Source organism: Diabrotica undecimpunctata, chromosome 1 (assembly GCF_040954645.1).
Source record: "Diabrotica undecimpunctata isolate CICGRU chromosome 1, icDiaUnde3, whole genome shotgun sequence".
NCBI classification, from domain to species: domain Eukaryota; kingdom Metazoa; phylum Arthropoda; class Insecta; order Coleoptera; family Chrysomelidae; genus Diabrotica; species Diabrotica undecimpunctata.
In genome coordinates this window covers 82635239-82661463 of record NC_092803.1, presented here as the reverse complement: position 1 = coordinate 82661463, position 26225 = coordinate 82635239, and the positions used below count along the sequence as shown (strand labels likewise).

General features: G+C 33.1%; 1 protein-coding gene across 1 annotated transcript in view; it reads right to left on the bottom strand.

The window, feature by feature from the left end:
• Positions 1–26225, bottom strand: part of LOC140450847 (disintegrin and metalloproteinase domain-containing protein 10-like) — a 942961-nt gene that overhangs the window by 7340 nt on the left and 909396 nt on the right. The window contains exons 11-13 of the mRNA XM_072544529.1: positions 23164–23331; positions 14909–15119; positions 4471–4637 (exon numbers count right to left, since the gene is read on the bottom strand). Of these exons, the coding sequence (XP_072400630.1) occupies positions 4471–4637; positions 14909–15119; positions 23164–23331 (546 nt within the window). The remainder of the gene's footprint in view (positions 1–4470; positions 4638–14908; positions 15120–23163; positions 23332–26225) is intronic.

Below are 26225 nucleotides of genomic sequence, written 5' to 3'. Positions count from 1 at the left end.
AACATATCGAGGCTCAAATAGAACTATGTGATTGGCATATCGAAAGGCACATCACTCCCAACGAAAGTTTAGTCATTTTTTAAACAAGTCAACCATTTTTTATCTGTTTTGCTTATATACTATTTTCAAAAGATTGTATTATTTAAATAATTTTCTCACAACTGTTTCCGAGTTTAAAGCCAAAGTACAGAACTAGGTGGTTCCTACTAACACTGCTCGTTGGTAATTCCGGTAGTATAGAGCACGTTCTGGAAGAGATACTGATCAGGCTTACATCCCACGGAAAGGTCAATACCATTTGGCGCGAAGTTATAAACACAGGATGGATATTTTTGAAACAGACTAGGTATAGACAAAATGTATTATGTTAATACCGTAATAGTTCTTTTGAAATTATTTTTGTGACATTATTTTGGACATTCTATTATATACATTATTAAAATTTGTTTAAAAGATTCTTTTGATAAGAAACAAATACGTAAGTTTTCAGAAAAAAAATTAACGACATACTTAATAAATCTTATTTGTACCATGTACTAGTTCTTTCGTTTAAATTTTAGACACTTGTTTATAATAAAATTAAGAACTGGACATAACCCTCAAAAACATCAGGACGTTATAAAAATGTGACATACTACTTGCTAAATTAGTTTGATAACTTTTTAGTTAATCAAATCTATCAATATATAAATATATACAGGAATGGAAAAAAATATCTTACTATAGGGCATTAAGACAAGGCAAAGAACTGAGAAAAAATATTATATAGACACAGTTTCTTTAATCTCAATTCATAAAAAATATCATACTAAATTCTTAACGACATAAATTAAAACAATTTATTCTACAAATTAATAATTTTATAATTTTAATTAAAACTATTTTAAATTAAATTTTCAAAAAGTCCCCCACGTTCAGCCAAGCAATAGCCCAATCGATTATATAATGGCCTTTGGGTGTTCGACAATATTTCGGGTGTTATGCTGTGATAGGCTGAATGATTTTTTGACGTAATTTGTCTCAATTTCCGACACGTTCATGCTCACGACGGTAAATTTTTTGGCTTCTCTTAACCCCATACGAAAAAGTCCGAAGATACAAAATGAGGGGAGCGAGGTGGCGTTTTTATGGCACCTTTTGTACTAATAGCTCTATCTGGAAACGTAATGTATAAAAAATCCAACATCTCCTGTGCATTGTGAGCTAGACAGCCGTCTTGTTGCATCCAAATGTCATTCACATTAGGTTATGATCGAACTGATGAAATTATGTGACTTCTCAGGAGACCTAGGTATTTACGACGATACAAAGTGCGCACAATGAAAAATGGACCAATTACGTTGTCACCTAAAATATCAACTCAGATTAACTTTATGAAATATTTCGTTTTATAAAGAACACTTATGTGCCTATTTTCTGTAGAGTACCCTACGGTTACAGATTGATTTTGCTGACCAGTTAAAGAAAATGAAGACCCATCCGTAAACAAGATTTTTTCATAAAATCTTCATCACGATTAGTGCGTCCTATCATGTCCTCACCAAAAACCATCCGTTGTTCATAATTAGCAGTGCAAATTTCGTAAATTTTTTGCAATTTGTAGTAATGGTACTTGTATCTTTTTAAAGTATGTCGTAAAATTCCAGCACTAATACCAGTTTTTCTTGAAATTAAGGTGCTGCTTCAAAGAAAATTGATTTCAGCTAGACTACATACGGCAGTTTCACGCTGTTCCCGTTCTTCATTAATTGCATGAACCGGTTGATTTTCACTTTCATTAGTATCCGTGCATTTTCTACAATTCTTGACACAACCAGTTTTTACAAATTGAAAAATTATGCTGTGAATTGTAAATTTTGCTGGTACAGAGCCTTCGAGCCATACCCTCAAAATACTTCTAAAGGTGATTCATGGAAGATTATATAGAAAACTAGAAGATGATATGGATGATACTCAGTTTGGGTTCCGCAAGGGACTGGGAACGAGAGAGGCATTGTTTGCTTTTAATGTCCTCACTCAAAGATGCTTAGATATGAACCTAGATATTTATTCCTGTTTCATCGACTTTGAGCAGGCATTCGACAGGGTCCAACATGAAAAACTAATAGAAGTACTGAGAAACAAAGATATAGACAGACGAGACTTACGAATCATTATCAATCTGTATTGAAATCAAAACGCCAATATAAAGATAGAAGAACAAAAGTCCGAAAATATAGATATAAAGAGAGGAGTAAGACAGGCTGTGTTCTGTCACCATTACTGTTTACCATGTACAGTGAAGCCATATTCCAGGAAGCGATAGCGGATCTGGGTGATGGAATCTCTGTAAACGGAAGAATAGTAAATAACATAAGATTCGCTGATGACACCGTTATAATGGCAGACACCCTGGAATCGCTACAAGAATTGGTAAATAGAATTAACGATTATTGCATTAGATACGGACTAAAAATAAATAAGAGAAAAACTAAATTTATGATTATCTCAAAAACGCAACATGGAAATGAAAGATTAATGATAGAGCAAACCCAAATAGAAAAAGTAGAGACATACAAATATCTGGGAACCTGGGTTGATGACAAAAATGACCAAAGCAGAGAAATCAAAGTCCGAATTGAAACTGCAAGGCAAGCATTTGTGAAAATGAAGACAATGCTTACCAACAGAGACCTTCAGTTGCATCTCAGATTGAGGGCTCTAAGATGTTACATATTTTCTATTTCACTATATGGAATGGAAGCTTGGACATTGAAGAAACAACACATAAGAAAAATAGAAGCGTTCGAAATGTGGTGTTACAGAAGAATATTAAAAATTCAGTGGGTTCAAAGGATTACCAATGCTGAGGTACTACGACGTCTAAATAAGGAGTTAGAAATTATGAACAGCATAAAAAGAAGAAAACTAGAGTATTTGGGTCACATAAGCAGAGGAGAATATGAGAAATACCAGAAAATATGAGCTGCTGAGAATTATTATGCAAGGAAGGATCCAAGGAAGAAGAAGCATAGGAAGAAGACGCATCTCCTGGCTGAGGAACCTTAGAGAATGGTTTAACTGTAGTTCACTACAACTTTTCAGAACAGCAGCCAACAAACTGACCATAGCCGTTATGATATCCAACCTCCGATAGGAGATGGAAATTTAAGAAGAAGAAGCCTTCGAGTAAAAACGAAAACTTACCGATTATATTGTCGGCACTACTTCCAGAATAATGCCATTTAATAATTTGAATTTTAAGTTGTAAAGGTTACCATTTTCCTATCTTGAAATATCAATTTCTTTATTATGTTTTTTTGCGAATAAAACCAGAATTATTTCTGAGGAAAAAATAAATTTCACAAAACCTGAATTCAAACTAATGGTTGTTAGACACAGTATCGACATACAAGCTCGTATGTCGATACTGTGTACGCAGGTTTTCAGACTACTACAACTATATATATATATATATATATATATATATATATATATATATATATATATATATATATATATATATATATATATATATATATATGTAAATACTTTATTCTTTTTGGGTGTGGTAGTCAATAAAAACAGAGCTTTGCTAAGGCGTACTATTTATTCTGAATCCAAGCTTTCGGTGGTTTTTTGCCACCTTTATCAAGGTCTACAAAGAAAATTACTATGTTGTAACAGTTTGAATGGTGCCAAAAAAAGGCTATAAAAAACTATAAAAAACTTACCCGAATGTAAGATTCGTGGCAGAAACAACAACGTTAAATAACATGATATACTGAAGTTGCAATTAAACTTTAAAAATTACTGTTAAAAAAACACTTTAAAATTACTAAATACGTTAAAAGTTAAAAACAAAATGAAGGACGACATGTTAAAACAGTCGTCGCTGCAGGCTTGATTTCAGTCACATTTCACGAGCAGAAAGAGAATGTGGGTGGACAATTATTGTTTAAATAGTTAGGAGAAAATACAAAAAACAACTTTGAAATTAACGGCTCACAAAATACTGTTTATAAATTTTGAGTACTACCAACTGTATTACCAACTTAAAAATAAGCGGGAAGTTAAAAATGTTATTTATGACATAAGCAATCGAAAGAAAATAGTATTTAGTAAATAGGTTTAGAAAAAATAATAACTCAAACAAAACAAAACTAAATTAGTAACTGAAGTTTGATCACAAGTATTCAATTAATACTGAAATTTTAAAAAAGAAAAGAACAAAGAAAACTCTGAGATGCAGAATAGCTCAGTCAAAAGTCAATATAAAATTGTAAGTTTTGCTAAGATTCTGGATCTCAGATCTCTTATTAAGAGATTATTTTTTCCAAACTAGTCAAAAAATTTTGGACTACTTTTTCTTATATATATATATATATATATATATATATATATATATATATATATATATAAATATATATACATATATATATATATATATATATATATATATATATATATATATATATATAATCAACCTACCAATAAAGCTATGACAGCCGCTATGATCATCGCTACAGCATACCAGTAGTCTATAATCCATTTCTTGAAACTGGCTATACTTTCGTCAGAAAGTAATAATTTCCGAAGAGTGGCAAGAGGGCCTGAAGGGTCTACTTCTCGGCACATTTGAAAGACATCACAGTAACCTAGAAACAAATTTTAAAAAGAAGTTAAAATAAATAAAACAAATTTAATATTAAAAACATCTTGAAAGCATCATGTTTTACTAAACTAAATAGTTAACCTACTTAAGTCCAAAATATTTTTAATATGGGCAATACATACACATCTACGCCTATAATACGTTTTATCCAAATAATATTATTCTTATTTAAGTTAGTTATTTTTGAAATTGCTTTAAGCTATTATATTTGTTTTAATAATGACGGTAGATGATTGTGTACAAAGTAATATAGTAGTCCAGTCGTCAGAGAATTGACCCCTAAAAATCATATGAACAAGCTGAATTTTGCTAAGTGTATCAATTTTGGATAAAAAAAGATGCAAAAATTTTTATCAGTTTTACCCCCGGGTTTACCCCTAAAACCCTCATCGCAGGGGGGTAAAAACGCAAAATAATCGATTTACCACCGTAGAAAAAATATTTTCAAATAAAAAATGCAGCTGAGATAATTTTAAACAAAAATGTTTAAACGCATTTTTTGTGTAGAATAAACCATTCTCTTAGAAAAAACGCTTGAAGCGACCGTCAATTTTGCATGTTACCAGAGCGAAATCAATGTTCAATAAAATCTGTATCAGCTTGACGGTTTTATTGAACAGTTGTAGTAAAATTTCCATTTTTAGAGATCAATCTTTAAAACCTATAACACGAAATATCAGTTTGGAGTTGTGGTAACAAATATGAGGCATTTGAAATATGAATAAAAAACGCAGAATTTATTGTTTTATATTTCCAACGATCACACGGGAAATTAATTTAAGAAGACGGTTTTGGGTGTTGTTTATTGAAGAAGTTTTGTTCTTTTGAAAAACGTACTAATTTAATGGAAAAAAAAGTTTAAAATGTTTTAGATCGTTTTTTATGTGCAAGTTTAAATCCAGCGTTTTTTAAGCATATTTCAAATGCCTCACAATTGTTGCCAAAACTTTAAACTAAAATTTCATGCTATAGGTTTTTAAGGTTAGGCTCTATTAATTTAAATTTCATAGTGGCTAGTCAATGAAAGAGATAGAGTGTATTGATCTCGTGAGAATTATAAAAAATGCCAAAAATCGCGCCATGTTTATTTATTTAACACCTGTATAAAATCTGAGTTTATGCGGCAAAATACAAATCTGCATACGAAAGATAAACTCTTTACCTTTAAAACGCATTTTGATTTTTGTCGATAGGTCAGTTGAATCAAAAGATATCTAATTTTTACCGTCGAGCTGATACAAATTTTATTGAATATTGATTTTGCGCTCATACAATGCAAAATCGACGGTCGCTTCAAACGTTATTTCTAAGAGAACGGTTGATTCTAAACAAAAAATGCTTATAAACATTTTTATTTAAAATTATCTCTACATTTTTTATTTAAAATATTTTTTTGTACGCTTTACAGATTAGATTAGATTAGATTATCCGCACTTCGACCTATAGAGATCATTTGTGCATACCTTAATCTAGTTAAACTATAGAATGCCAATACTTCTGATAAAGTTGATTAGCTTCCTAGGTGAGTTGTTTCCTATGTCAGAGGACGCCAGACTGACCTCTTCTAGGAATTTTAGTCGTTTGCAGAACAGTGCTACGCAGTTGCATAGTATATGTTCTGCCGTTTCCTTTTCATTGTGACAGAAACGACAGTTCTCACTATCTGATTTGCCCATCTTCTTGAGATGATATCTCAGAGGGCAGTGACCAGTGAGAAGGCCAGTGACCATTTTGATATCTTTTTTACTCATTTCGATAAGGCGGTTGGTTGCAGTAGGCGACACTTTTTGCTTGCCTTTGTCCTGGTGTGTTAGACCAATATGATCTTAGTTGATTGAGTTCCCAGGTACGGAGTTCCTCTCTGATGTGGCTTTTCGATAGTCCACAGAAGGGTTCCGGATCCTGGAATGGGGTATTAGCTCCTTCTTTTGCGAGGCTGTCAGCTTCCTCATTTCCTGCAATTCCCTTGTGACGTGGCACCCACATCACAGTTACATTGTTGCGTTCCGCCAGCTTCTTGAGAGATTGTTTACAGTCCCAAACCAACTTTGACTCACATGTAAATGACTTTAGAGCCTTTAAGGCGGCTTGGCTGTCTGATAAAATAAAGACTTTTGCCCTACGGGTGTCTCGGTTGAGACATTCTTGCGCACTTATGTCTATAGCATGTATTTCTGCCTGGAAGATAGTTGGGGCGTTTCCAAGAGATTTAGATCTCTGAAGCCTGAAATTGGGCCCAGTAACTCTCACTCCTGCCTTTTCATCTATCTTAGATCCATCCGTTTACCATACGAGTGAACCTTCTTCCACTTTTGGTTCAATTTTTTCATCCATTTGGTGGTTTTTATGACCACTTCAAAGGGTGTTTCAAAGTCGAATTTGACTGGCATAGCATCTGTCGGCATGTCCTTAGAATCCAATGGAATGTCTTCTAAGATTTTCAGGTGGCCAACTAGATCTCCAGGTTTCATTATTTGTGTCTGTCGCAGTTTTAAGGCGGTAGTTACTGCCTCCCTCCTTATGCAGAACTGCAATGGAGGAAGGTTCAACATCGCCTCTAGAGCAGTGGGACATTGCCCCTATGATTCCCAGACAAGCTAGCCGCTGCACTTTTTGCAGCTTGGACTTAGCTGTTGTTTGTTGTGTTTTTGGACACCATACGAATGATGTGTATGTGACAATGGGCCTAATTATTGTTTTATATGACCAGAGAGTCATTTTCGGTTGTAGGCCCCAAGTCTTTCCAAACGTCTTGCGGCAGATCCAACTTGCCACCAAAGCTCTGGATAAAATTTTTTCAATATGACTATTCCAGGTGAGTTTTTGACCTAGGGTTACCCCCAGATATTTTACTTCCTTGGAAGATTCTAATGTGATGCCATTCATAGTTTGAGCCTGTAAATTGTATTTACGTCTCCTTGTGAAAGGTATTAAAGTCGTTTTACTGGAGTTGACACTTAAGCCCTCTTTCGAGCACCAACTTTTAATTTCGTTAAGAGCAGTTTGCATGAGACTAGATATAGATTCTTGGTAAATCGATTTTTTTTTTGTTTTTACCTCCCTGTGAGGGAGGTTTTAAGGAGAAGCCGGGGGGTAAAAGTGGTAAACTTTTTTGAAGTCGCTAAATTAATATTCTCAGAAGTTTTGTTCTTTTGAAAAACGTAGTAGTGTAATTGAAACAAAAAAAATTTTCAAATTTTCAAATGTCAGCTTGTTCGTATGACTTTTAGGGTTCAGTGGCATCTTCGTCTCTGACGACTAAAGAATAGTATGAGGACTTCAGAGTGCGAGCATGTCTACATGCTGATTTTAAAAATGTTTTATCCCCTATTCGTATTTGTCGTCAGAATCGACAGTTTACTCGTATTACTTTTTTTTATTTTTGATTTAACATCTCACGTAGATCTGGGATTTCTCTGGTTCTTTCAATTATTATAGACATCTCTAATAAAGCAATTTAGAAAATGATGCAGACGAAATTGGGCAATATGGACAAATCTTACATCCTGCGTACCTAATGTAGGTAAAACATTGAACCCATTCAAACCAATCTTAACCCTTTCAGGCTTAGTGGCTCCACAGTGGAACCACCTTTAAACAATTTTTTTCCTACTGCCCGGGTAGTCGTACGCTGGGACCATCAGACGAAATGCGATGTATTTCACTTCTAACACGATAACAAAATTCCAGGAGTAGTTGTGCACATTGTACATAATACATTTGGCGCGCTCACAAGTGAATGCTAGTGAGGTTATTTATTGTTGTAAATAAACAAACATTCTTCTACTGATAAAAGGTATGTATTATGTTAATTTGTTGATAAATAGATGTATTTATGTATTGCCGTATTGAGTCTTTATGAACTACGTAGATAACTGAGTGAATTTTGATATTTTGAATTTTCATTGGTGGTTCCAATAAGGTGCCACTAGACCGATCAGTAACTAATAGGTATGTTTTGTTACAGAATTCCAAAATGAAAAAAAAAAAAGTCTTGATTTGAGTCAATTAACAAGTCATGACGCTTACGATTTACTAGCAGATATCCCATCGGAGGGATTTGATTTATCCGATTTTGATGAGAACGAGGATGAAGATTTCGACATGACTTTGGAGTCAGCTGTTTTAGATGAACAAAACGATATTTCAGACAATGAAGATGTTGCGCATGACAGTGACTGTGGTGAAGATGAGGTATCAATTGCTATTCTTGATGAGTTAAAATGGACCACCGAGCCAAATAATGCCGCTCAACTCCATCCTTTCTCAGAAAACGTTGGAATAAATACTACTGATACTATAGAGACTCCTCTTGATTTCTTCCTTCATAAATAAAGTGTTTTTTGGGAATCAACCTTTTAATGGGTGTGAAAAAATTGCCCAGTTATAGAGATTTTTGGTCTGCAAATTTTGTTATCAGGGATCAGTTTATTTCTTCATGTATGTCGCGTGACAGATTTGGATGGTTGCTTACTCATCTTCATATAAATGACAATTCATTACAACCTAAGAAAGGTAATGGCAACTACGATAAAATTGGACTTGAGAGTTAGGCTGGCAAGGTGCTATATTTTCTCGACTCTGCTTTATGGGATAGAAGCATGGACACTTAACGCGTCGACTGCTAAAAAGTTGGAAGCATTTGAAATGTGGGTGTATAGAAGAATCCTGAAGATATCATGGACCGAGCATGTAACAAACAACGAAGTCATGAGAAGAATCAACAAAAGAATGGAAGTATTGGAAACCATCAAGACACGAAAGCTGCAATACCTGGGGCATGTTATGCGTAATGAGAGATACAACCTACTTCAATTGATTATACAAGGGAAAATCCAGGGCAAGAGAAGTGTAGGAAGAAGAAGAATCTCATGGTTGCGTAACTTGAGGGAATGGTACGGATGCACATCAATTGAACTATTCAGAGCAGCAGCATCTAAGATCAGAATAGCCATGATGATTGCCAACCTCCGTCGCGGAGATGGCACGTGAAGAAGAAGAACTACGATAAACTCTACAAAGTGCGGCCATTGCTAGAGGAACTTTCAGCCACTTATAAAAGCTCATTTTATCCCAGCAGGCAACAATCAATAGACGAATCGATGATAAGGTTCAAGGGACGAAGTAGTTTACGCCAATATATGCCGATGAAGTCCATAAAAAGGGGATATAAGGTATGAGTACATGATGATCAGTCAGGATATGTTTTACAATTCCAAATATACAGCGGAAAAGTAAACGATGTAAGGCAACAACAGCTCGGGGCAAAAGTAATAAAAGATCTAGTTGGAAAAAATTATGAAGTTTATTTCGATAACTATTTCAATCCTGTTGCATTACAACGCGACTTGATAAAAGACAATATCTACTCATGTGGAACAACTCGAAAAGATAGAAAAGGTTTTTCAACTGAACTTAAAACAAACAAAAGAATGGAAAGGGGTACTCAAACTGGAGAATGAGTGAAAACGACGTGCTAGCTTTGCAATGGACGGATAAAAAACCCATTCATTTTCTAAGCAATTTTCACAAACCTGAAGAAAATGTCACTGTGAAGAGAAAAGAAAAGGATGGAACATCATAGAAAATTAACTGCAAACAACTAGTACAAGATTACAACAAATATATGGGCTATGTAGATAAGTCTGATATGTTAGTATCTTGCTACGAATTGAATAAAAAATCCAAAAAGTGGTGGCATAGAATTTTTTCCCATTTTGTTAACCTAACAATCCTAAACTCATATATAATTTTCAAACAATCAACAACTGGTAAGTGTATGTCTTTGAAAGAATTTGCTGTGGCCACCGGTTTGATTGGAGCAGACCCCCAAATGCCTAAATTTGGAAGAAGAAGCATGGACAAACCAAGCACCAGTAACAGGTTCAAAAAACAAGTTCGTCTAGAAATAAAAACTGATAAAGTAGCCCATATGCCTCAGCATGGAGCCAAAGTACGTTGTATACACTGCATTACCAAGGCAACTCCTCGTCGTACAAGATGGCACTGTACTACATATCAAGTAGGTTTATGTCTATCTGAAAAAAAATTGTTTTATTCCATTTCACAGCAAATAAGATTTTCGTTTGTGGTCTAGTGGTTCCACATGGAGCCATCTTTTTTTGTACATTACAAAAATATAATACAAAAAACCTTTTATTTGTCCATTTTTTGTCCTAATATGTCCTAAAAACAAATTATTTACCATTTAATATAAACAAAAAAAAGTCCGTCCACAAAAGGTTAATACTACATTTCTATTGTCTAATTTTTAAGTTCTGTACAGTAGGCCTAGAAAATACTCGCAGAAAATACGAAAATACGCTATATAAAACTAGACGTAATTGGACCCACAACTGTAGCATTGGAAATGAGCATCCTTCAAATCGATAAATTTGGCCTTAGTGAAGTAAGATGGACAAGGGTTGGACAATGCCAGCATAACGATGTTATTCTTTATTACTCGAGTAGCAGCGCTGTAGATCATAAAAATGGTATGGCAATTTAAATAAAAAAGAACTAGATTCGCATGTTTCTAACCTTATTTCCGATAATGATCGACTGTTACAGATAAAAATCCACCCGATAAATATAAATATAATTCAAGTCTATGCTTCAATGTCTAGTGGCATCCATAAAGGAATTTTATTAAGGGTTAAAAAATCTGACCAAAATTTAAAAAACATGAACTCAACATAATAATGGGCGATCTTAATGCCAAAGTAGGTGAAGGAAGGATGGAAGATATCGTAAGTAACTACGGTCTAGAAATAAGAAATAAAAGATCCCGTAGTACAATACTGTCAAGAAAATGAACTAGTCACTACAAACACCTTTTAGCAATTGCCACACAGAAGATTGTATACATAGAGTGCACCGGAAGACCGAAAAGCAACCCGACAATAAATCAAAAATTGATTATGTTCTTATAAACAAAAGATTTAGAAATATATTTCAAAGTATAATCTTCTTCTTGCCAACGTTAAAATAAAACTGAGAAAACGAAAGAAATTTTTTTGGCACTTCCATAAGTGGCATGTTGACGAACATGAGAGACATGTCGTGATGCCCTCTGGTGCACAAAGTAGCTAGTGCCTTGGGTAGCTATATTGGCTAGTAGATTAGGAAAAATATTTTGCAAAAATCTAAATACGACATCTGTCAGTGCTGTAATAAAAAAGTATGTAGCGATTTCTAGCGAATTGTATCTCATCTCTTAGATACAATCATTGGACTTGTTGAATATAATGAGTACGTAAATTATTATTTCTTAAAACTCAGTTAATTTTTTATTGAGAAACGCCTATATTTTTATTTCCACTTCAGACATTTTTTTTTTCGAAAACAACGATTTCCAAAGTGGAAATGGAAACATCAAAATAACTTTAAAAGTTACTTAGACTTAAAATTTAAACTTTTAAAGCAAAAATGGTGGCTTATTGCAAGTAAAAATAGTAATTTTAAAAAAGTAATTTAAATCACGTACAATAAAGATACACTATTAACTTAACAATAGAGAACAATTAAAATAATGTAATAAAAACAATCAAATAATAGCTATGGAAAACGAAAGTCAAAATATAACAGACTTCTATTCGATAAAGCAGAATATGGAAATACATGTAATAAAGAGATACAATTATGAATTCTAAGGTAAAAAGAGATTATTGGACAAGATTCACTAAAGACATGGAACACATAATATAGGGAGGGCAAATAGTAGTTTTAAATCTCTTTAAAGTTGAAACAAAAAAACAGTAATCAATATTTATAGAACTTTAAACAAAATGATAATATAGAAATAAAAATAAAAAAAAAATAGGGATAGCCTCTCTAAGCTAAAAACCAGATAAGCTTCAGGGCCTGTTGACCTACCAAATGAACTCTTGTAGCATTACGATTTTCGTATATGTTAAAACACCAAAAAATATTTTCAATCTTTTGTGCTCAGTGTCGCTGAGATTGATAATATAAACATTTTTAGTTTGTTTATAAAACACAGATGGGTATTTCTTTTGATTTTGATTCCACCTATTAGACTTATTTGCAGTGTTTTGTTTCAATTCCAGTCCCAGAAACATTATTAAATGAGATACATCAGCCAGTGATACCAGGTACTTTTTATTTAAATTATTTAAAGTTAAAATAAACATGACAAACTGAAAAATTATAAATAAATAAAATTATAAGTTTTATGGATTAGCTAATTGTCATATTAGTCTTCTTTTAAATACAATTAATTTAAATATTTAATATTTCAAAAAGGTTTGATATTTCATTTCGACACATGAGAGTCAGCCTTTTCTGACATTTGGTACATAACCATAATTTTGAAATTTGTTTTGTTTAAAGGTTAATCTCAATGTAAGCTCCGTTGAAAAATTTACATAATTTTTCATGTTTAATGATAATTTAAATTCCTATAAGTGTCCCCAACATCTGGAGCTAGTTGTAAATCGTAACAAATAGCGCAGCTGTAAGGTTTGTTGATAATTTTTTTAAATTTTTTGATTTGTAATACCTGTTGATGTGAATTAATAATAAATATGTAATGTTTCTCTCTAAATCAGGAGTTCTAGAATTACTTCCTTTAAAAAGACTTTCACCCTTTAATATTTTTTAGGAAAGAAAAGTCCTTCTTTCTATCAAGCAAGAGGATTTTTTTAAACGGCGTCCAATTTAAATAGTTTAGGAACCTTCTTTTGTGTGTTGCCCAGGAAATCTATGTAAGTATTTTTTGATTTCTTCCTTTATGGTAACCCTTTACAGTCCCTCTTTTATTCACTTACTTACAACCCATATCTCTACAACCAAATCAAGAGTGGCCATTCGCAAAGGTTTCGGTTTGTTTGCTTACCCTATCTCCAGCCCAGTAATTGCTGTCCCCACTTTCAACCCCCTATAAGTGATACCCAATGTGGTAGGCAAAATAAATCGTTACGCTCTTAAAATACGGCAGAGGCACGATATTTAAAAACATATATGCAGTTTTTTCGGGAAATTTTAAATGGCATGTACTAGAACAGTGGTGGGCCAGCATAATCATACTCAACACAGCTAATAAATTGCTAACAGGAATCAGATAGATAGTGAGATACTAGCCCGACTAGTAAGAGATATTTATTATCAACAAGCAAATGACCACCTGGAAAACCCTTTGAAATATCGAGAGATAGCTGGCAATCAACGTGACCATAGCATATTAGAATATTAGATCAAAAGCCTAATATAAGAAAGTAATGATCATATTACAAGATATCTACCTATTTATTTTAATGTTGAAAGGATTTACTATCAACCAGTTAACGCTCAAATTATTTTTTTTTAAAATTCCAAAATTTTGCTGATATATATTTATCACTTTATCAGTAATATTTTTGTAAATATGAAAATATTCGTAAATGTTCCACGAGCTTCTTTACCAAGAATTTTTGAATCTTGTGTAACACACTTCGGTAATCTACTTTCCCGGAAGGTTCCTGTTGCTTGTTATCCACAATTTTGTAAATGAAATAATGTGGCTCCCAGTGGCTTGGAGATTTAGAAATGGAATCTAACATATCAAGTACTATCTACATACAAGATAAAAAAGATCAACATAAAACTTTTATTATTAAATTTGTAAATCTAAACGAAAGATGAATTTCCTGCAGTTGGCTGTACCTATACAATAATTACCGAAAATTTTATTTAAAAAATCTTTTATAAAAGGTATAATAATATAAAAACTCTATCGGACTGTATCACAGAACATTTTCTAGAAAAGTTAAAAACCTAAAAAAACACTGAGGATGGAATAGTCATTCCGAAAACGTTCTGTGATGTAGTCTGATAGGGTTTTTATATTATTATACCTTTTATAAAGGATTTTTTTAACAAAATTTTTATAAACTCTTTCTTGAAAGGACATTGGAAATATAATACAACAAAAATTATATTTCAGTTTACTACAATCTAATATATATATATATATATATATATATATATATATATATATATATATATATATTTATATATATATATATATATATATATATATATATATATATATATATGGATTTTTTTTACTTTTAAATAAATTTTAAGAGTTGACAAAATTTTTTAGTGAATCATAAATAGGATGCTGGCCTATAAATGACCATCATACATCAAACATCAAATAAAGCGTTTACTGTATAATTCTTGTTTATTTCCAATAAGACAATTTTATTATTGTGTAGACAACACGTTATGGATACTTTGTACTGCACTTACCTATATAATTGTTGCACGGTGTTCCCGGCTTTGAATACATATCTGGAATATCGTACGGCATATCGTTCCATTCGAACGAAGAAAGACAAGGTTGGTTATCACCAGGCAGTTTGCAGCACAGTTCACATGCTTTAGTCTTTGGATCATTTTTGGATGGAATACATTGGCATGACTCTAAACCATACGCCAGACAGATGGAACCCGTGCATTCCTAAAAATATAGTATGTAGTTAACACTCAAGCGATGACGTAAGAAATTTACACATTACTGGTGACCTCGTCCTATTGGACCAATAGAGACATATCGCTATATATATATTGTTAGAAACATAGATTTTTTTAAATAATTATACTTAATAAAGGGCTTAGATGTAAAAGTTTACAAAAATGTGTAATCAAAAAACTCAAAAAAGTAATGGAACAAGTAATTTCTTAATCGTTAATAAAAATAAAACATACATTTCTTACGCATGTATAAAAAAAATGAATTAAAATTACAAAAGTCCTAGTTTAGTCTCCCCCCAAAGCATTGACTACAAACAGAGGTAACATGTTCGAGACAGAGGAATTTACAAGAAATTTTGCAGCTATATTTTGTTGGTCTGCTTGTCTTCTTATCGCATGTTTTGTTTAGGAGACTTCTGGATAGTTCTGTCAAAAAACTTTTTCTGCGATATGCCCTACCTTCTTTTTTAATTACATTTGTAAATTACAAATGCGTCAATTCCTGTCACATTAACTAGGGCGTAAAAGACTTCCATCGGCCATCTTCTAGTAATGCGAGCTACATTCTATTCTAATGATAACTGATCTACCATGTCAACTCCTGACTTCATTTTGTTATAGTCAATAATCATCATAGGTTTTTGTGTAGTTTATTCGATCTCATCATCGCCATGCATGGAAGATACCAGAAGAACGTTTTTCTTCGGGTTTGGAAGACTCTTTTTAAGGTTTTCCAAGGAAGTGTGATCATTATCTGCTTGTTTAACGGTGGTTGTCTGAAGACTTATTTCTACGGTTAAATTCTCTTTATCTTCAAGTTGACACTGGCTTCTTGTAATTCTTGTAATTGTTCATTTAACACATTCTTCAAAATTGACAACTGTTCTGTTAGCTTTTCTATTTCATTTTTACTAATCACTAGCTGCTCCTTCAAATGAAAAACTTCAGATTACACAGTATCGTTTTCCTTTCTGTGGCCAGTTTTGGGAACTCGATTTCCTACAGACCTATATCTACTATTATTTCGAGTGGGGTTTGTGACGGGCTTCTGGATGTCAATCTTGGCAACATTCTGACCTTACTCTTTGATTCTTTTTTTCTTGTTTGAAATCAACTTCTGCAATACGTTTGCAAAAATGTCTCATTCTTTCGCTTAAAATTTTGAATAAAATGGGTTGTTGGTTATCTACGGTTCTGACTTCCTTTCCTTTCGAAATATTATTTCTTTTAATTTTGGACGAGATCTGGATATGCTTTTCGCCGATTCACACAGGCTGAGATTAGTTCTCTATTTAGCGTTTCGTGATGTAAACGGAGAGCTTGTTGCATTTTGACATTCTGTAATCCATCTTCTTCTTCTTCTCGTGCCACTCCTAACGGAGATTGAAAATCATCATGGCCACTGCGACTTTGTTAGCAGCGCGCCTAAAAAGTTCAATCGAACTACACCCGAACCATTCACGTAGATTACGAAGCCACGATATTTTTCTTCTTCCCACACTTCTTTTGCCCTTAATTTTGCCCTGCATGATATTTCTTAAAAGTTCGTACTTTTCACCTCTCACAATGTGCCCCAAGTATTCCATCTTTCTAGTTTTTATCTCATTTAGAATTTCGCATCTTTTGTCTAAAGTTTGGAGTACTTGCGTGTTAGTGACGCGGTCCATCCATGATATTCTGAGAATGCGCCTATAGCACCACATCTCGAAAGCTTCGATGTTTTTTGTGGTCAACTGTTTTAGTGTCCAAGCCTCTACTCCATACAACAGGGTAGAAAAGACATAACACCGCAGCATTCGTATTCGTAACTTTATGTTGATATCACGATTGCAAAAGAGTTTGCGCATTCTATTAAAGACTGATCTAGCGATTTCTAGCGATAGTAATCCATCTGTGTATACCCATTTGTTCCAGAAAATCTTTAGGTACGCCAAATGCAATAATCTTTTAATATCGGCTCCAAACGCTTGTCAGCTTTTGTTATGTTTTTGATATCGAACTTTCAGCTGACTTTTGAAAATCTATTTTAGATACTGCTGGCTATATTTTGTCACAGTAGCTTAAACGAGAGAGGTACAACTGGGTGCATCCTAAGAAAAAAAATTACAAGACGGTTGCTGTCTGTCCTCGAAGTAACACCACCAAGGAAGCTGCCATTTCTTTCTCAGTCTAGCCATTTGCTGCAGATGCAGCTTCGAATTGAAAACGAGAACTTTCCCATACTGTTTTTTATCATTCATCCATAATGTGGATGGTTTAATTTTGCTAGTTTTAATTGTGCCTGGTTCAACTATGGAAGATGATGAAGCTGCTTATTCAGATTCGACATTACGCGTCCCTTTCCATATCAGTTAGGCCAACGTTAGATTGAAAAGAAAATTAAATTTTAGAGAAAAAAACAAAGTAGAGCGTAACCTTTAAAAGTTCTGATTAATCGAACCACACTTTTGAATTTCCATAATCATAGCAAATATTTTTTAAATAAATGAAAACGATTAATAATTGTTTTAAAACATATGCGAAAAAGAAGAGACTAAGACAAGAAGTAGAAATGGAATTGGGAGAAGAACAAGCGGCATTTAGACCAGAAAGACAGACAAATGACAACATATATATCATTTGAAACTTACTAGAAAGAAGCATAGACACGGGGGGGGGGGTAACTAGTATTAGCATTCATAAACCCAAGAGCACAAATTATATATTATGCTTGATGAAAATAAATGTACCTAATACATTGATAAAAATTAAAGAAAATACTTACCAAGAGGTAAAGGAAAGAGTACAATAACAGGGGACAGATCGGAGGAGCACATTTTCAAAGAGGCTCAATAACCTGCAGTATGTAGATGATACAATAGTGTTTTCCAATACCATAGAAGGGCTGCAAAACTTAATGAACAAAATAACGGAAACAAGTAGAATATAATGGACTGGATATAAACACCAGCAAAACCAAGCTACTGATCATCAGCAAGGAAAACATAACTGGAGCAAATCTGTATGTGAACCAAATGAGAATTGAACGTGTATCACAGTACAACTACTTGGGACCTATAATCAATGAGTCGTGGAACAATACGCAGAAAATTAAATGTCGCATCGGAAAGGCAAAAAGTGTATTCTTGACTATGAGCTCTGTGTTCAAGAGCCATGACCTCAACTTAGAAACAAAAATCAGGCTCCTTAAATGTTACGTGTACTCAGTGCTTTTGTACGGAGTAGAAACGTAGACATTAAAGGCGAAAACTCTATCAAGACCTCAGGCTTTTGAGCTATGGTTATATAGAAAGATACTGAAGATACCATGGGCAGACAAAGTCACCGATGAAGAACTACTGCGGAGGATGAACACAACCGCGGATTTAGTCAATATCGTAAAGGGCCGTAAGCTGCAGTACTGGGGACCTATAATGAGAAATCAAGGCAGATATGACCTACTTTAACGCATTTTGCAAGGTTAAATTAAAGAAAACAGGGCCCCAGGACAAAGAAGGATATCCTGGCTTGCTAACCTGAGAGCATGGTATAGAAAGATCTTAACACATCTATTCCGTATAGAAACCAACAAAGTCATCATAGCCAGAATGATCGTCAACGTTCGGAATGGACAGGCAACCTAAGAAGAAGAAGTCTATTATTGTTAGAAACTTCTGTCCATTGGCCTGAAATAAATCGATGTGAACTATTTCTAGTGGTTAAGTGGGAGTTGGTGTAACCATAAATTTTGGCTTGGGACTAAGTCTGTCATATTTATTTTCTTGGCATATATCGCAGAAGTTTATGACATCTTCCATGTATTTCTTTATAATTTTCGCAGAGTCAGTAAGGAAGTGGAAGAGTCTTTAAAGATCCTCGTCACTTTTAAGTATTTGTCCACTATTCCAAGAGCCGCCTGCAGAGAGTTCACCCGGGGAAATTAGAAGTCTTCAAGATCGAAATGATGCACATCATCATCATCTTTGTCTTGTAAGTGAATTTTATTACTTATAATTAAGAAGATAAATATATATTTATTAAAAAAGATTTTATGTCAGAGTCCTTTGAGTCCTTAGATGACTTTAAGTTAGATTTATAAGCTAATTTAAACAAAAAATTAAATAACTGCGAAGAGATAGATTTAATAAAAAGATTAAATATTTTAAGAGTATCGCCTATAAATATAGATAATTTTGAAAATAATTTAAGAATATGCCTATAAATATAGATAATTTTGAAAATATGGAAGTTCCACAATTTGACGTATAAAATTTATACATTCTTCCAAATTTTGACGGAAATGAACTACATAAATTTATTAAAGTTTCGACATTACTTCTAAACCATTATTATGATAGACTTAATGCAGCTAATACACAAAATAAATTTTTGCTTCACGGTATTATAAGTAAATTAACAGGTAGAGCAAAAGAAGTAATATCTGTATATGGATGTGAAACTTGGGATGAAATAAAAAATGCATTAATTCAAAATTTTGTAGATCCGCGAGATGAAAACTCGCTTACAAGGGACCTAGTAAATTTGAGACAAGGCTCAACAGAATCTATCATGCATTTTTAAGAAAAAATAATAGGACTTTTAAGCTTTATTAACAACTATATAGAATTGCATACAGTGAATGCTGGTATAAAAATGAGCAAGTAAGAATTTTTCCGTCAATATTCTCACAACATTCCTAGCAGGGATACGAGAACCAATGGGTTCCGTTAATAGAGCAATGAAACCAGGAAGTTTAGCAACATCAATTCAATATGTGCAAGAAGAAAATAATGTACGATATCTTCAAAAAAATCAGATAACTTAATACACAACATAAGGAAGGAACGAAATCAAGTACTCATCAAGTACCCATCCAAACACCATTCTATCAACAGCCAAATTTTGCAAATCCGCAATGACAGCAACCGTTTAGGCAATTCTATTCACAAAACCAGTTCCAATCTCAGTTCCAACAGCCACTCCGGCAGCCAAACTTCAAACAATTTAGACAAAATTCAAACCCTCTAGCATTCAGATCCCAGAACCAGTCAAATGTATGGGACCCAAACCGGGACAATCACAGTAGCCTAGACCGACACCTATGAGTAGAATAATAATGACAAACTCGAAAGAACGACCTGACACAAAGAGACAAAAAGGATGTTAGAAACAGCAGAAATGAAAACATGATGACATGACTTCTATGGGACAGAGCTAGAAGTACAGATATACAACGTAGATGCAAGGTGGGGAACATTAAGCACTGGGTAAGAAATAGAAGAGTAGAATGGAAGGATATTTTGAGGAGAATAACAAGAAACGGAGTAGTAAAGACGACAATAGGCGGTTCCCAATAGGATGACGAAAGACCAATGAAACGACAACTTAATTGAGGCTAAAAATAAAATAAAGATTGCCATGATGCCCGTCAACATTCGTAACGGATAGGCACATCAAGTTTCTATTGGGGATTAGTCGGTACTGTTAGAAACCCATTACAGAAGTGGTATGCCATGGTCTTTAATCCATTTTAAACTCATTTTTGAGGTATTACTCCAGTCGTCAGAGAAGAAAATACCACTAAACCTTTAAAAATCATACGAACAAACTGAATTTTGCTAAGAATGTCAATTTTGGGACCCCAAAAATATGAAAAGAAGTTTTTCACTCATACCCCGGGCTTCCCCCTAAAACCTTCGCTCGTATGGAGGTGGGGAAACAAAAAGCATCGATTTACCAAGAATCTGTACACCTTAGGAAAAAAATGTTTTAAACAAGATATATAGCTGAGATAATTTTGAATAAAAATGATTACTAGCATTTTTATTAGCATAGAGTGTCCTATCGACAAAAATCGAAACCTGTTTTAAAGGCAAAGCGTTCGTATGAAATTTTTACATTTTGCCGTAAATGAAGTCAGTTTCTACAAATCTGTTAAATAAATAGAGGTTGCACGATTTTTGCTATCTTTTACAATTCTTATAAGATCGCTTGCAGTTCTCGAGTTTATTGCGGAGCCATCTGAAACAAATAGTAAATAAATTGCCAGCATATTGAATATAAGCAACTTGTTTTAAGTGGCTTATATTATTATAAATTAAAAAACAGTAATTGTATCCGTTTCATATATATGCAACGTGTGCAAGCTCTAATACTCAGAGACTTTTTTTCGCGCCTACTTGATTGGCAATGGATTATTCATCAAATGGATCAAATTCATAATTTTTAAAATGGCATTTTGTTTACTTACGGCGTAATTTTTGGACGATATTGTATATGAAATTTCCATAATAATCAGTTATTAAGTAATAAAAATCCACATGGAACCTATGATGCTTATTTTCAGCTTCTTTTTCATCAGTTTTTTTTTGGAAAATATATGACTTGTAGTAATTGATGACTATTTAATCGGTCCATATATCCTCCCAAAATTACTAAAAGTCTAATCTTACCTTTGTTTCCTACAGGAAGAGTTATCCATTCTTTTAAAGAAATTCCTCGATAGCTCAGACAACACTATTCATGTATGATGGTCTAATCAGGCCCACATTTGAGGTTTTTTTATGTCCTTAGTTCATTCCATTTGCATCGAAAATGTTGATGACTTAAGGAATCGAATTATAACCGACTGTTAAACGATAACAAATATACGAGAAATATTTGCGTAAATACGAAAGTTAATAGTCGAATTGAAGTCAAAGTATTGAATCTTCTTAATTTTAAAAATATTATTAATGTAACTTTCTGTTCTGGTTTAATATTATTGTATTAGATGGTTCTTGATATTATATTAAAGAATTAAAAAATACGTGTTTTGAGATGTTTTATTAAAACCTGTAATAAGTATCATAGAAATTAGTTTCCAGACTTCTGATACTGTACTGACGCCATCATTGGCGAGTGGAAAAAAATTCAGATAAAACTTGTTTATTTTTTACGTAAATTCGAATTTGCAATAAAAAATAAGGTTTTTTATTAAATATTTCATTAAATATTTTTAAGTTTTCCCAGCCTCACCACCATATGGTGTTTGGTGTTATTCGAAAGATTTTTGAAAATTATTGGACTACCTATTGGACACTTTTTGTATGTTTTTCGATCCGATGCAAATTTCGCGGAATATTCGACCAACCCGCTACTTTTGGCACAACCGGTATATATATATATATATATATATATATATATATATATATATATATATATATATATATATATATACAAAAAAAACAACAAATAAGGTAACTTAAAAATAAGGTTAGCAGTTTCATTAAAGTTCACTATTAACAGTGTTGTGTTCTATTTATTTCTTTAATAACCATTAATATTAGAGCAAAGTTGTAATTTTAATAACTTATTTTCCATAGTTGACTTTGATAAGACCTTGCTGACTCGTCCTTATTGGTTAATATTTCCATATTTTCCGAGCGCTCACATATTACGTAACATTGTAGTATCCGATGTATTGTTTAGCTTCTAGCCTATTCAGTATTACACTGTTCAGTTTTTAATAATTTTCTTAATTATTCCTCTTTGGATATTATTTGCATGTTTGGCGATAATATTTTATTTTCCGCACTGCTGATTATTTACTACGAAACGTGACGAATATAGTACATCTTTATCTATAGAGAAATAAGGAAAAACCATCAGTTAAGGTACACACGATATACGATGATTTACAGTCACTTAAAAAACATAGTTAGATCACGAAATGAAACTATGCATTCTTATCTAGTATAACTGTAATATTAGGTATCCACTTTTTTTAAGATCTAATTTTCTACGCGACCATGAATGATAAGAAAAATATTATTAGATTTGTGCACCGTCCTGTAACTATTGGAAGTTAGACCATAACTTTTAAGTTAACAATCGCTCAAGATATAGATCCTGCAGCCAAGTTTAATGGATTCAACTCCACGTGGGATCTCGATACAATTCTCTATACGGCATCCCCTCCCTTCACCAGGCAGAAACTTATGTTTGCTGCAACATTTAACCCGAAAGAGAAACTCGTAAGAGGTATTAACAACAACTTCACGCCAACTTACCCCCATGAAACAGACGAACTCCTTGTTGCAGATGGTTTTGTTTGGTTTATTGATCGACGGGGGACACTGAGGATCTCTACCGTTACAGAAACTCTCGTCTCTACAGCCATTGTCATCTCTGCATTTGTCTCCGAATTTCACTTGACAATTCGACGTACAGCACGGCCCCTGCGAACAAACATAAAACAAATTAGTGTATACCAAAGTAGTTTTGGAAAGCTTTAACTCAAGGACGTAAAGTTTTTCGCAGGTTCAGGGTAAGAAGTTTTAATTGTAAATTATTAAAAATTTAGTGACAAGTTTAGAAAAAATATCACAAAACGTATCATATAAGTGGATTTAATCTAAAAGTTAGTCAAATGAGGGTTTATCAAACGTTAACTATGGTTTATTTGATTCAAATCAAAATAATACAATCTTAAATAAGAAAATAATATATACACTGCGCGTCACGAAAAAGTACGCGTCACCTAGAATTTTGTAAGAATTTTTCAATAACTTTAAATTTATACAATTTATTGTATTGTAACTAAATTCCCATAATGCAGAAACACTTTTAGCGTCTTTTAGACACCGACAAACGCAGCCGACAGGTCAATTAAGAGTAACAAATTTGCAGAATTGATATCAGTTTTACGACTTCGGATAATGCACCTGTTGTTTGTACCTTATTTTTCTTGAAATAAGCCTATTCTTTTTTTCAAAAACCTTTCACTAGTGTACAGTTGTTAGAAGAATAAACTTGTGCAATTTTTAAATTAAAAACTTTGGCTGAGAAATTTGCTAGATCTATTCAAATTGTTACTTTGATTGGTAATGAAATAAGTCAAAGAGAAGTGGCCGGACAGCTAGGAGTCAGTCGTTGTATGGTCCAAAAAATTTAACAACGATTCGTAGAGACTGAATCTCACGAACGAAGACCAGGATCAGACCCGAGAAGAATCACGACGGCCAGAGAAGACCGTTCTTTACAACCCACTTCTTTGCAAAATCCGTTCTTTACGGCTAGATCAATCCAAAACCGTTTTCAAAATGCTCACGGGTGGACTTTAAGCACTTCTACCGTGAGAAGAAAGTTGAGGGAATTTGATCTAAAGGATCGCTGTCCAGCAACATGACCTTTGTTAACAGCAGCACATCGACAACGCTGACTACAGTTTGCTAGAGACCACAAGCATTGGACGATAGAAGATTGGAAAAATGTTTTGTTTAGTGATGAGTCCAGAATGGTTCTTTATGGCTCAGATGGTCACATCAAAACATACAGAAGACGTGGGGAACGATATGCGGCTTGTGTTCGACGAGTACGTGTTGCTTTTGGAGGAGGTTCGGTCATGTTTTGGGCAGGCATTTCATTCGAGGGCCGTACTGATCTCGTATTTATTAATAGAGGAGCGTTGAATGCACACCGATACATTAACGAAATTCTAGACGAGCATGTAATGCCTTTTGCTGGGTTTGTCGGCGAAAACTTTATTTTTATGCAAGACAACGCGCGGCCACACGTAGCCAGAATGGTAACGCAATATCTGGAAACTGTCAATGTGACCAAAAATGAACTGGCCGGTTCAAAGTCCAGATTTGAACCAGATTCAACATGTTTGGGTAAGACTCAAACTCAAACGAAGGGTAAGAAACCGAATACCTGCTCCAATAAATCGTGAGCAGCTTCGGTTGGCGCTCATGGAAGAATGGGAAGCTTTTCCTTAAAACGACATCGAGAATTTGATCAATTCAATGCCAAATTGAATGGGAAGTGTAATTCACAATAGAGGTGGGTATAAACAGTATTAATAATTACGACTTAAGTGTCATTGTCAGAAAAAATGTACATAATGTAATGTTAATTTTTTTTTATTTTTCAATAAAATCATTATTTTGGAAGAAGTTATTTTTTGACATTTGTTATTTAAAAAATGATTGCATACTGCTTTAGAACATATTCTTAAACATTACACAAACATCTAATGACAATCACTTTGTGGTATGATTCGTAAAAATTAAAAGATGGCAAAAATTTAGGTGGCCTCTTTTTCGTGACGAGCAGTGTATATATATATATATATATATATATATATATATATATATATATATATATATATGTATATATAATATATATGTATATATATATATATATATATATATATATATATATATATATATATATATATATATATATATATATATATATACGGAAACATATACAGTGATATACAGACGCACTATACGTGAAATCAAATCTTAACTGTCTTTTTCCTTTTATTCCGGTATACTCTTTATGAGTACTAGAAACCAATTCGCTAAGGATCTTTGCTTAGTTGAGGAGATATGTTGTGGAATGCAATTTTAGATTCCCCATGTCTCTAATAACATCTTTATCGACGTCTGTTTTGCCTTGCAATTCTTAGAAGGCACAGATTAAAGCAAAAATCTGAATTTGGTTTCGAAAAATTAGTTTAGGACCACCCTGTATATATATATATATATATATATATATATATATATATATATATATATATATATATACAGGGTGGTCCTTAAGTAATTGTACAAACAGAAACCGTAGATTCTGCACTTTAAAATATTACGATTTAAGCCAACTTGCTTTAATAAAATGTTGATATTAAGAAAGATACAGGGTGTTAAAGTGGAAATTTAAAATTTTATTTTTCGCTATAACTTTTACGTTTGTAAATATTTTCGGACAAAAATTTACAGTTGGATGCTTTTGAGTAGGATAAATTATAATTTTATACTTACTTTAATGTAACTAATAGAGGCCGCCACATATGCTACATGTGTGGCATAAATTTACGCTTAACTTTTTTGTTCTTTAAGTTAGCTCTATTTGTGTTAAAAAACATTAAAGATACATTATTTTTACAAAGAAAAGGTATACTTGTTAGTAACCCGAAAATTTAACCGTTTTCGAGATAAATGCATTTTATAAGTCAGCTGCACAATAATTCTTAATTTGATATTTGTGCGGTAAAGCACTAAATACCTGTAGATAAGCATAATTCATAGTTTATTCTAATTAAAACAACTCAAAGATGATAATG